The 13,531-nt window shown below is 41.1% G+C and overlaps 2 protein-coding genes across 2 annotated transcripts; one reads left to right on the top strand and one right to left on the bottom strand.

Moving 5' to 3' along the window:
• The first annotated feature begins 582 nt into the window (after positions 1-582).
• On the top strand, positions 583-8,646 carry LOC126622222 (peroxynitrite isomerase Rv2717c). The gene is made up of 4 exons (XM_050290901.1): positions 583-868; positions 1,014-1,154; positions 1,958-2,026; positions 8,257-8,646. The coding sequence occupies exons 1-4, from the start codon at positions 704-706 to the stop codon at positions 8,374-8,376; spliced, it is 495 nt and encodes a 164-aa protein (XP_050146858.1). The 5' UTR covers positions 583-703; the 3' UTR covers positions 8,377-8,646.
• Positions 3,462-5,963, bottom strand: LOC126622221 (uncharacterized). Its single transcript, XM_050290900.1, has one exon. It carries the CDS (start codon positions 4,221-4,223, stop codon positions 3,549-3,551), a length of 675 nt encoding a protein of 224 aa, XP_050146857.1. The 5' UTR covers positions 4,224-5,963; the 3' UTR covers positions 3,462-3,548.
• Positions 8,647-13,531: the final 4,885 nt, after the last annotated feature.

Genomic DNA, 13,531 nt, shown 5'->3' with positions numbered 1-13,531 from the left:
ATTAGAGGAAAAAAGGAAAGGGATCATTTCCATCAAATCTATCAAATCAGGATATTCAGATCCTTAAAATTTAATCCAACAACTAAAGTTATTATAACTTTGTAAATGAGTCCTAATTTTTAACCGTTGGATCAAATTTCAAAGTCTCGAATCCCTTAATTAGGTGAATTTTGTAGAAGAAATCCAAAGATGATCACTTTCCAAATAAAAAAAATGATGAAAAAAAATAGACCCAGAACAATTACTTTCGTAAGCAGTCTAATTCTTAATTTCTATGATATAAAGATACAATATTTTATTGTCGGAGCCACATCTTGTCAATGAGTCTAAATCATTTATTTTTGTCTCTTAATTCATGTTTGTTTGGAAAATAAGTTTATGAGACAGATATTCAGGGTTAAAATGGTAAATGAAGATCTAATAAAATTTTGAAAGAGATTATAAAAAGATATAGAGTGTTAAAAATTTTGCGCAAAACCGAACCTAATAACGTTTTAGACTTGGCGCATAATCTAAACATTTCTCTCATTGTTTTTTGGTAAATTAAGAAATAAATTAATAAAGGACTTAGCCGACGATGAAGATTAAAACTTTGGTAATTGGACGAGCACTAGGCACGCGCGGCAGAGCAGAGGCAAAAGAAGACGAGAATAGCAAAGCCATTTTTTACTGTTAGCCTCAGCCTGCTGCCGGAGATAAGAAGATGGAGGGTGTCACTGCTACAGCATCACCGGACATACCCATGCACCCAGCAATAGCACCAATCTCGTATCTGCTGGGTACATGGAAAGGACAAGGAGAAGGTGGGTTTCCCACCATCAACTCCTTCTCTTACGTCGAGCACCTCAATTTCTCTCATTCCGGCAAGGTACGTACGCCCGGCCCTCCCACTTTCTCTTTTCAGCAACTGAGTCAGCGAGTTGACTCGGTCAGCGAGTAAACAGTAAACTCGCTCTCTGATTATCTTATCTTCTTTGCTTGCCTCTGACGATCTGGTTACAATTTCATCGCAGCCCTTCATAGCTTACACTCAGAAGACATGGAAATTGAATTCTGGGGAGCCAATGCACGCTGAGAGTGGGTTTTGGAGGCCCAAACCAGATGGTTCCATTGAAGTTGTCATTTCTCAAAGCACCGGCCTTGTCGAAGTTCAGGTGACTGCTTCCTCTAACTCTATTGAATTGCCCCTCTCAAACTTTCTTTTGTTAATTTTGACCAATATGTCGCTGCCCTTTTGTTTTTTCTTCTCATTTCTTCTGTTATTTTTGAAAGGAATTGAAAATTTACGTGCTTTAGCATTTACAAACAACTCCATTCAAATAAAGATCGAGTCTTTTGATGACCCAGATTCACTAATGTACATACCCATGTGGGCCATTTCCAATGCAACTTTCGGTTTCGTAGGATTGGATTGGAATGGAATGGATAACTTACCATATTCAAGGTGTATTGAAAAGAGAAGTGTTATTCACACATCTATTTTTACCTCTCACACACCGTTGTTAATTTTTTACTATTTATCTTCTCCAATTCATTCGCTTCGACGGCCAAACATTGAGAGGGGTGTGTGGGAAGTAAAAATGGGTGTGTGGTTAGCACTACCCTATTGAAAATAGTGGGGTTATTCTTTTTCTTTCTTCAGAGCTTCTAATTTTTGTTGTCTCTTCTGGAAATCAGGTATATTTGAGATTTCTTTAGGTATTTGCTACCAAGGAGTTGATTTGATTTGATTTGGTTTCCCCATTTGCAAAAGAAATTTACTTGATATGGAATTTACAGTTCCTAATTTTGGAATGCTTACTTTTGTAAAAAGTGAATGCAAGTTTAGCTGATAATTATGGCTTCTATCTGCATGACTCTGAAAACAATTGTATGAATTTTTTTCAACAAGTTTTCATGTCTCCTACTTGGTGCTTTATTTGATCTGCTGAATTTTTTGTTCATATAATTCCTTTAGAAAGGGACGTATGATGCAGAAGAGAAAGTAATAAAGCTTCAGAGCGAGCTTGTGGGCAATGCTTCTAAGGTAATTTAAGCTGATCTTTGGATACAATAATTACCATTATTCATGTCGAAGTTCCATAGAACTGGCTCAAAAAATGCATGCTGTTTATTTTCCTGCTACAAGTAATCTTCTGTAGAAGAAATAAATTGATATATATAAATATTGAGGCAATCTATCTCTTACGAAGATTGATGGAAAGATATAGAGATGGGAAAAAGGATTTACACATGGTCTTTATAGATTTGGAAAAAGCGTATGATAGGGTCCTAAGAGACATTCTTTGGAGGATTTTAGAGAAGAAAGGAGTACGAGTAGCATATATCCAAGCTATAAAGGATATGTATGAAGGAGCAAAGACTGCCGTAAGAACTCATGAAGGACAAACCGAAAGCTTTCCCATAACTGTAGGATTACATCAAGGCTCATCCTTAAGTCCTTACCTTTTTGCGTTGGTAATGGATGAGTTAACAGGACATATTCAAGATGATATTCCTTGGTGTATGCTTTTCGCAGACGATATAGTGTTGATAGATGAAACTCAGGAAGGGGTAAATGCAAAGCTTAACCTTTGGAGAGAAGTGTTGGAATCTAAAGGTCTTCGCCTAAGCCGATCAAAGACAGAATATATGGAGTGCAAGTTCAGTGCAAATGGAGGCCAAAACGAGTTAGGGGTGAGGATCGGAGATCAAGAAATACCAAAGAGCGACCGTTTTCGTTACCTAGGATCTATCTTGCAAAAGAACGGAGAATTAGATGGAGATCTCAACCATAGAATACAAGCTGGATGGATGAAGTGGAAGAGTGCATCCGGCGTGTTGTGTGACCGCCGTATGCCACTGAAGCTCAAGGGAAAATTTTATAGGACGGCAATAAGGCCAGCGATGCTGTATGGCACAGAATGTTGGGCGGTGAAGCATCAACACATACACAAAATGGGTGTAGCGGAGATGAGGATGCTTCGTTGGATGTGTGGGCACACGAGAAAGGATAAGATTAAGAATGAGGATATCCGGGGTAAAGTAGGAGTAGCCGAAATTAAAGGCAAGATGAGAGAAAATCGGTTACGGTGGTTTGGACATGTGCAACGAAGGCCTACTGACGCTCCGATTAGAAGATGCGACTATGGGACAGAGGTTCAGGGCCGAAGGGGTAGAGGAAGACCTAGGAAAACTTTGGAAGAGACTCTAAGAAAAGACTTAGAGTACTTGGATCTAACGAAGGACATGACACAGGACCGAGCACAATGGCGTTCTAAGATTCATATAGCCGATCCCACTCAGTGACTTGGATTTTCCAAGTCTCCAATCGAGAAGTTTTCCTCACTCGGGAAATTAAGGGAACACTACCCCAACCTACATGCTCCACTCAGAAAGCTTCAACATACAAGCTTCAACAAAAGAAAATTCAAAGAACTTAGCGAAGAAGGTTTTGGTGTATTTAACACAATACGTTGAAATGAAGGAAAACTTATTTATTGATATCCCCGATAAGCTACAAATGTGTACATATACATGAGTCAAAATAAACAAACAAGAGGGAGCCTTCACAAGGGTTGCTTAGGAGAAGTCTCAGCAGTCGGTAGAGCCCCAGAAAGAGAAGGCACCGGAGGGGGATCATTCGGAACCTCAGTACTGGACAGAACCCTAGAAGGAGGAGGCATCAGAGGTTGATTATTTGGAGCTTCATTACGCGGTACAGCCCCAGAAGACGAAGGCAATAAATGCCTTTGGAACAAACCCACAAATCTCTGATGATCAAGTAAAACCTGACCATCAGTTTCCTTCATCTGGTCAAGCTTCCTCTTCATGTTTGTAGCATAGTCATGTGCGAGCCGGTGCAACTGTTTATTCTCATGCTTAAGCCCTCTAATCTCCTGTTTGAGATTCATCACCTCAGCCGCCAATGATTCAACTTGGCGGGTTCGAGCAAATAGGCGTTGGGCCATATTAGACACAGAACCTGCACACTGAACACTGAGAGCCAGCGAATCCTTAACAGCTAACTCATCAGACCGTTTGGAAAGTAGTCTGTTATCTTTGGGAGTGAGAAGGTTCCTGGCCACCACCGCAGCAGTCATATCATTCTTCATCACGGAATCCCCAACGGTAAGAGGACCAGTAGGGGAGACGAAGGATGGGCGCCATATGTTGTCTGGAGAAGGCGGGGCTGCCTCTTCAACAAGGTTCAAGTCAAAACGACGGTCGGAGGGGCCAGACATTTTCAAAGGTGTTGAAGAGAGAAGAGGTTGGACAAATCAAGATCTTAGAAGTGCAAGAATGGAGCTTCTACTGGTGGAGATTCAAGTGTGCTTTGGAACTTAATGCCAGCCCCTATAAAAATCTGCACTCGACGGATCTTCAGAAATCGAAGAGGCGCCTGCTCAGAAATCGAAGAGGCGTTTGCTTTCTCAAAAGCTGGGCTGCTTAGAGACCACGAGGGTTGATCTCAGAAATCGAAGAGGCGTTTGCTTTCTCAAAAGTTAGGCTGCTCAAAGACCACGAAGGCCGATCTCAGAAATCGAAGAGGCGCTCGCTTTCTCAAAAGCTGGGCTCCTCAGAGACCACGAGGGCCGATCTCAGAAATCGAAGAGGCACCTACTTTTCCAGCCTTGTCAGCACCTGTCACACGCACACTCAGCTTTGCGGAAATTATGGGCATTCTGTCGAAGACTTCTGAGGAAGTAGAAAACACATGAATCTTACTGTTCAATCACCCACTTCCCACACGCAACACTAGCTCATGGGTACCACAGATAATTTTGCCAAAGTTCTCTGCCAAAATTGAGCACGTAAAGCTTGCAGCTCCCACTACATCGCTCTGACCAAGAAAGGTAAAAGAATAGCAAAGAAACAGCACTAACAAAGTTTAGACCCATAAATTTTGAAGGTCTAGCTACCATATTATTACCCACAAGGGTAAAGGAACAGTACCACTGCTGGATAATTGGAAAGTTCCTGTGTGTCAACCTCTGTGCTTCGTGGCAAGGTAGACTAGTAAACATGCCCAACCTTTACTCACACTCGAGAAAACACTACCAATAAGATTGCTTGCTCCAAAATCGAAGAGGCACCGTCCTCCGAATCTCGAGAGCCAGACTCCCAACATGACTACTTTCTCAAAAATCGAAGAGAGGGTAAAGGAACAGTACCATTGCTGGATAATTGGAAAATCCCTGTGTGTCAACCTCTGTGCTTCGTGGCAAGGTAGACTAGCAAACATGCCCAACCTTTACTCACATTCGAGAAAACACTCCCAACAAGATTGCTTGCTCCAAAATCGAAGAGGCACCGCCCTCCGAATCTCGAGAGCCAGACTCCCAACATGATTACTTTCTCAAAAATCGAAGTGACACTGCTCCCCGAATCTCGAGAGCCAGACCCCCATCATGATTGCTTTCTTAAAAATCGAAGATGCATCGTTCTCCGAATCAATCGAAGAGACGCTCGCTTTCTCAAAAGCTGGGCTGCTCAGAGACCACGAGGGCCGATCTCAGAAATCGAAGAGGCACCTACTTTTCTAGCCTTGTCAGCACTTGTCACACGCACACTCAGCTTTGCGGAAATTATGGGCATTCTGTCGAAGACTTCTCGAGAGCACAGACCACTTTTTCAAAGTGCTCTGACAGAGTTAAAACATGTGAAGCTGGCAGCTCCCACTACCGTGCTATGACCAAGCAGGGTAAAGGAATAGCATTACTACTTGTTGTTAGGGAGACTCCTATATATGTCGACCTCCATCCCCAACGGACAGGCAGACCTGCAAAAATGTTCAACCCTTCCTCATATTTGAGAGGGCACTCCCAACGAAGCCTTTCGAAATATTCAGCTTTCTTTCCCCCCGATAATACCTTTGCAAACAAGCTATACTAGAGCAAGAATATCTCATATCATCAGGGTTAAAAGCAAGAGTATCCCATATCATGCTTTTTCCCTGTCTTTTCCTTTGGCCTTGTTGTTACCTGCAAGACAAGGAGAAAGAGAGCAATCAGTCAACACTTGGAATCAAGCTTCCAGCCAGGAACTGACTGCCTGGAACCCCTTACCTGATTACTTACCTGGCATTGCTCTCGAGTACTCATCTTCAACATCTTATGTTTCCAGGGAAGATACCGCATCTGCTTGAGGAACAGATAGGGCAAGTGCGAAGGATACAAGGAAGCATGTGGAGACAAGCGTAACAGCACACGTGCCGATACATCCATTACTCTGTCAAAAGCAAAAGTATCCCATATCAGCAGGGTCGAACGTACTCTAGATTTGATGGACTTGTTTTGACCCTCAAATTCTTCAGTCGGCTCTGGAGGAAACCAGAAAACCCTCCAGCTCAGTTCAAGAATAAGCCTGTGGAAAGTTACTTCTTCAAAAGCAAAAGTATCCCATATCATCTCTTCTCATCTTTCTTCTCTTTATCCTTCATGCTGCTGCAAGATGGGGAGAAGGTGAACAATCAGCCGGAGCTCTGATTGCTTACCTTGTCTGTCACCTCTTTCAGCAGATCCCCTAGCTCGGCGACTTGGGAGACTCCTACTACATGGTTTGTATCGCGCTTGACCAAGCCTGAAACTACAAGTAAGCTTCAAGTGAAATTGATACATTACCTTGTGCATCTCCACCAGTTAAAGATACCATCCCTGGATGGAGGAAGAGTACTTCCAGAGAAGATGCCACATCTACCTATGAGACAGATAAGGCAAGTCAAGACGATACCACACTCCGATACTTAGAAGTTTCGTGATTACGAGATCATTCTCGCACAATATTTCCTAATGTCATTTGTACTAAATCATTCACTTGTACTCACTAAAGGAGAGCTTGAACCTATGTACTTGTGTAAACCCTTCACAATTAATGAGAACTCTTCTATTCCGTGGACGTAGCCAATCTGGGTGAACCACGTACATCTTGTGTTTGCTTTCCTATCTCTATTCATTTATATACTTATCCACACTAATGACCGGAGCAATCTAGCGAAGATCACAAAAAGCGACCGTTTTTGCTGCCTAGGATCTATCTTGCAAGAGAACGGAGAATTAGATGGAGATCTCAACCATAGAATACGACCTGGACGGATGAAGTGTAAGAGTGCATCCGGCGTGTTATGTGACCGTCGTAGGCCACTGAAGCTCAAGGGAAAATTTTATAGGACGACAATAAGGCCAACGATGTTGTATGGCACAGAATGTTGGACGGTGAAGCATCAACACGTACACAAAATGGGTGTAGCGGAGATGAGGATGCTTCGTGGGATGTGTGGGCACACGAGAAAGGATAAGATTGGGCATGAGGATATCCGAGGTAAAGTAGGAGTAGCCGAAATTGAAGGAAAGATGAGAGAAAATCGGTTCCGGTGATTTGGACATGGGCAAAGAAGGCCGACTGACGCTCCGGTTCGAAGATGTGACTACGGGACAGAGGTTCAGGGCCGAAGGGGTAGAGGAAGACCTAGGAAAACTTTAGAAGAGACTCTAAGAAAAGACTTAGAGTACTTGGATCGAACGGAGGACATGACACAAAACCGAGCGCAATGGCGTTCTAGGATTCATATAGCCGACCCCACTTAGTGGGAAAAGGCTTTGTTGTTGTTGTTGTTGTTGTTGTACAGTTGGCAGTAAGATTGTGCTGGCAGGATATTGGTGCTGTAGAGTTTATAGGTATAACATATAAGCTATATTGGCACAGTTGAGAGCTTCTTTGACAAGTATGATGATTTTGCTGCTAGAATCATGGCCGATGAGGTGCCACAAGGATCTTGAGATATTACAAAGAGAGATGAACATTTTACAACTTTTTTTCTTTCGAACCTTTCAAGATCTGTTCAATATGAATTTGCCTGGTGCAATGTGTCGAAAATTTGCAAAATGGGTGGGGGTTTAGTATGAACAAAAGCAAAATAGAAAGTATAAGAATCGGATGAGGTCAGGGCCTTAAAATAGGGAAAGACAAAACCGAAGTATATCTACAGAATAGGTGACAGAATATCATATCTAGATTCGCTTGGAGTCCTTTCCCTTGATGTTTTTTTAGTATACTAGTTATTCTTTTGGTTTAGAGATTTATGAAATCTAGTATCTTATCCGTGGAGGCGACCACAAGTTGAAAAGAAATATGAGTTAGTTTCTAAGATGTCTGATTTTAGATATTTTGTTCTATGAATTATAAACCAATCTTGATGGTTTCAATAACAAAAATGATTTATCTGTCCTTAAAAATGAACTTTGAATAAATTATGATGCTTTTCTGTTTTGGGCATAGGTGAGAGAGATAACCCGAGTTTTTAAGTTGGTAGATGAAGAATTGTCTTATGAGGTTCAGATGGCCACAAATCTCACCAGTCTTCAACCACATCTGAAAGCCTCACTCAAAAGAATCTGATGCATTTATGTTGAAGAAAAAGTGAAGTTTAGAAATTAGCATCGGCTTAAGTGCAAAGGGCATATCAGAGTTTGAAAGAGAAAAAGCACTACAGGATACTATCTTCTGATATTTTATGGTTATGTGATTTATCCCCTGTACTGTGACTCGAATAACCCCTTGCACAAGCTTTGGGTGTATTTATCTCAATATGACAGATATTATTGAAGGCTGTAAGTTTTCGGCAAGTTACTAACTTGAGGATTACAATGACATGTATTTGCTTTCTCAGTTCTGACCTCAGGATGAATTTATTCTTCCAATTCAAACATGGTAGATGAAAGGTTTAACTTCAGTTTGTTGATCAGCCGATAAAGCTCAGTCTGCCGGTCTCTTCCACTTGCCTATCAACATTGAACTAGTGCAGAAGGAATCATGCAGCAGCTGACATGAAACCCCTCTGGTAAGACTCCAATCTTTGTAGGGATGATCCCTTCCATAGTGTGGTGACGGAAAACATGACTCGGTGTTTTCTCGGACATCCTATGTAGCAAGTTAATCTGTGGTGGTTAATAAATCCTTAATTACCAAGCAAGTCATGAAAGCATGCTTGGGAATGGCTCTACCATGCCAAACAAGGTGCCACCGTTCCTCAGGGGCCAGGGCTGCCACAACTCTGGAGCTTTGGGCTTCAAATTGGGCCAAAACCATTGCTGGATTATATCTTATAAGGGAGGTTGTGTGTACACCGAAATTTCATCTCTGGACACTCTTATTTCTCTAGACACCTAATTTACTCTCACACTTTTTTTTTTTTTTTTGGAGATTTTTTTAGGAAAACTAATTAAAAGAGATTGAAAACTTTGAGTTTTAACCAAAATGACAAAAAGGTGTTGTAAGTGAAGAGTACTAGGAGTGACTTTTTAGAGTAAAAATGTCCTTAACGTTAAAAGTGAACAATACTATGAGTGTTTCATTAAAACTCATTTTTTTTTTTAGAGAAGATGATTGGTTACAATGGAAAAAATAAAATCAGAGTTTAGGGGTTGATGATTTGTCGAGAGAGAGAGAGAGAGAGAGGAGAGTGTTGCTGCTGGAGAAAGAAGGTTGATGTTCATGGGAGTCGTCGGCGATGGCGATGGCAATGGCGGCACAAGTGGTGTTGATGGTGGTTGCTTTGGGGTGATGAGTTGATTTACCAAAGTTGACAGTTTCTAAAATCAAGTGTGATATCACATGAAAACGAGCACCATCATCCAACATTATTTTTCTTTTAAATAAAATTGACCCGTGTATAACGACGAAACGTGAGGATACAAAGAACCACTCATCTCGTAATTATTTGTCCCCAAACCCACTTAAATTTATAGAACATTGTTTGTCTTGTTCTCTGGAATGATTCTTTCCTCTTTATCTACTTATCATATATTGATACATATATATATCTGGCGACAAGTCTTTTCTTTCGTATTTGTATCGTATTGGCCATGAACTGCACCTTTTAACGAATCACTCTTTGACGAACCATTATGCTAACCGGTAGAGAATGTCCAATCCGAACTTGAACTGCTTGTTAACAGTTCCTTAACGGGTGATTTGAGAACTCTTTGAATCCATGACCAAAGTTACTGAAAAATGTTCTCTTGCTCTTTAAAGTTTAACTAGTGACCTGCAATTTGACATGAACCGAACCATTTCTTAACGGATTCAGTTCTATCAATCTGAACCGATACACCCAAGCTCAAAACTGTAATTTTCCAAAGATATCAATTCAGGTAAGGGTAGAAGGAAGAGGTCAAAATCTCCATCTAATAAGGCAGATTTGGTGCTACTAACTCACAAATTCTCCCAACATCAACAAACATGCCTATGAGTCTGCTGGTAGTGCTAGTCAATTTTGCTCTTGCAATTTGCAATTTGCAAATTGTGTATCAAAACGATGACTATACACTTATTACCCACCCATTCTGCTTCCTTTTTATTCAATTCACAAGTCACAACAACTACTCTTTTGATATTGCTTGTTTGGATAATTTAAACAAAAAATAAAATAAAAATAAACCCCAAATCTTTGTTGTTTTATGTGTTGGGACATATAAGAATGTCAAATCTTTGATGATAAACAGCTAATTTTTCTCCATTGGTGGGATTCGCGTACGTATATTTGTACTATATACACATGTTTGGTAATTGGTGATTGGTATAGGCTTTGAATTCCAACAATGTATAATTTCGTTTGATTCACAAAGAAAGATATTTAAACTCGGGTGCTAAAAAGCGGATAAACTTGTATGTTCAATTAGACCAACCCACGTAAGGGGGAAGTTTTTAGTTTCTTGTAAACTAGAAAGATTGACCTTTTCCCATTGGCTTTGAATGTCGATAGCACACCAAGTTATATAATTAAATCAAAACACTAAATTTCCACAATAATCTTATTGGAAATATGAGCTGGAGAGTGCAAAATAGAGTAAGCTAATTAGACGCATAGTACTGCGATTATGCCCTGACAGTTTGACTGAAAAAGTTTTAGATCAGACAGTCTAATCACGTATCTTGTTCGACCTCTCAATAAGATGTTATTACATTGTTATTTACTTTTGATCCAATTAGCTATTAGTTTTGTGGTTTTTATTTGCTAGTTCAGATGGTCTAACAAGCATATCAACAATACCAATGGTATGTCAGTGGTCATGCATGTCACGTGAACAAATCACCTGACCTAAAATTCTCTAAAGGGCATGTTCATATGCTTGTCGAGTGGAAATACATTTTTTCATGACAATTCATCTTCTACCTTCATCTCAGACAACATTTCAAGTTGACATCTGTTTATACCATATTTAGGGCCTCGTATTTAGACCTCGTATAAATACTCGAGGGACTTAAATGTAATTATGTAATAAAGGAAGGGGCAACTATGTAATTAGGAGATGAGCTCTTATTCTATAAAAGGGTCTCCTCACCCTCACAAACCCTAAGCCTCTCCTATCTAGAGCAAAGCTCTCACACTCTCTCCCTCACAAATACTCTCAAATAAATACATATTCAGTGTGGACGTAGCCCAAACCTTGGGGTGAACCACGATACATCTTGTATTATTTACTTTCTTGCAGATTCACGGTCGGATTTACGTTGTTCCAAGACCTCTGGTTTTGTGCATCAACATTGGCGCCGTCTGTGGGAAACGATACGAAAAGTTGTGTCGGTCCTCTCTCATTTTTTTCACCTCCGCCGTGAATCTGCAAAATCACACATCCCAAATTACTCAGAAAGCAAAAGAACACAAAAATGTCAGTGGCATCTTCCTTTCCCCATACAAAAATCTCACATGCATCATCATCTTCCCCCTCACATTCATCTTCTTGTTCATCAAATCATTCTTTTATGCTGTCTTCCTCTTCAACAAAGCCTTACCATGTAAAAATTAGCATGAGGAGCTCCCATACTGAAGGGCCTATCAGAAGACTTGATGCTCCTTCCAAGAATCGAAACGCGTGTTTGCCTTATCGATCAGCTATCAATGGGGGCGAAGAACTTCAAGTACGTAATCCTCGGCGGTGGAGTCTTAGCCGGATATGCAGCTCGGGAGTTTGCCAAACAGGGCCTTAAGCCTGGCAAACTAGCCGTCATTTCCAAAGAGGCAGTGCTCCCGCCATCTCGGGCTGACCCGCCAGAAGAACGGCCTGACTTGTGATTTTCTCTCCAAGACATTAGCGATAGCCAGATTTCCAAGTTGATAGAAGAACTTCTTTCCATGGCCTCGCCGTCCGAACCACCACACAGGAAGTTGCAGAGAAGAACATAATCCGCAATTCAATGTTGAATTAATCCAATTCTGTGATTAACTTTGCGATTCAGCATTTGCGTTCACAAATGATGTCTCTGGAGGTCTTGCTTGGACAGCATTAACCAAATTGTGACAGTGAAAAAACTTGACAGGAAGGGATTGCAAGGGAGCAGAGAGTTTTGTTCTGAAGTTATCATGTTGAGTTTGGTTCAACACGCGAACCTCGTCAATCTTATTGGTTATTGTGCCTCTTGAGATTCGTAACTGGCGAACCCTTCAATCGACTCCTCGTTCGATCAGGCCACTCTGATCTGCGAGTGCATCGCGAGGAAGGTGTTCCCGCGTGAATCGTACAAAGATTACGATTTATGTACGAAACTATACCACATCAATTCGAAACCATGTGTTTTGCAGCAACCACCAAACTCCTCTTCAAAGTCATCTGCTTCTTCCGCTTCTTCTTCCCCCTCGACCCACATGGCCATGGTAGAGCTCAAGCAGAGAATCCTCACCTCCTTCTCCAAACTCTCCAACCGAGACACGTACCAAATTGCGAGATCTGTGCTCCAAGTGATGGGTGCCGATATCCTATGTCTTCCGGTCAGGAGTTTGTTAACTCTTCCCAAGAAAGTCACAGGAAGTTTGCGCTGGCACTGTTGGAGAAAGCTAAACAGATCTGTGCTAGTCGTGGGGTAAATGCTGAGACAGTCACGGAAGTTAGAGATCCGAAAGAAGCCATATGTGATGCTGTCAAAAAACGCTGGCACTCTTGAATTAGTGATACAGGGTGGGCTTCACGTGGAGGTGACAATGAAGCTGAAGCTTTTGGTGTGATAAGATGATGATTGGCTGTAAGGTAAGGTGAGTTTATGATTGATGAAGACATGTTCCCACTTTACTAAAAACAGCGAAGGAAATCATTTCCAACTGCTCCACCCCATAATTGATGAACTGGCAAAGCAATTGGAAAAGGAATACAGAAAGGAAAAAGCCAGTACTTGTGCTTTTGTCGACCACCAAAGAAGATGTCCATCAACATGCTGAAAAAGATGAAACTTTCATCATGAAGGGAAGTGTAGTCCACCAACGAATGCTTTATTTATTTTTTAATGATGTAATTTATTTTTCTTATATTTCGGAAACATCTGTATAAACCCCATCAGAGGTAAAAAAAAATATATAAAAAAAAAAAGGCAAAGCCCAAAATAAATGGGCTAGAATGTTGTGTGGAAAGCGAAGGCCCATAAGCCTAAAATAGCACCAACCAGGTCATCAAAAGTACGCCCAGTACTCCACAATTATTCAGCAACCCGCCGCTATTACCACCAACCAGGTGATCAAAAGTACGCCCAGTACTCCACAATTATTCGGCAACCCGCCGCTATT

The sequence above is a fragment of the Malus sylvestris genome, chromosome 5 (assembly GCF_916048215.2).
Source record: "Malus sylvestris chromosome 5, drMalSylv7.2, whole genome shotgun sequence".
NCBI lineage: Eukaryota > Viridiplantae > Streptophyta > Magnoliopsida > Rosales > Rosaceae > Malus > Malus sylvestris.
Note: the sequence above shows the minus strand (reverse complement) of the source record. Positions and strands in the feature narration are given on the sequence as shown.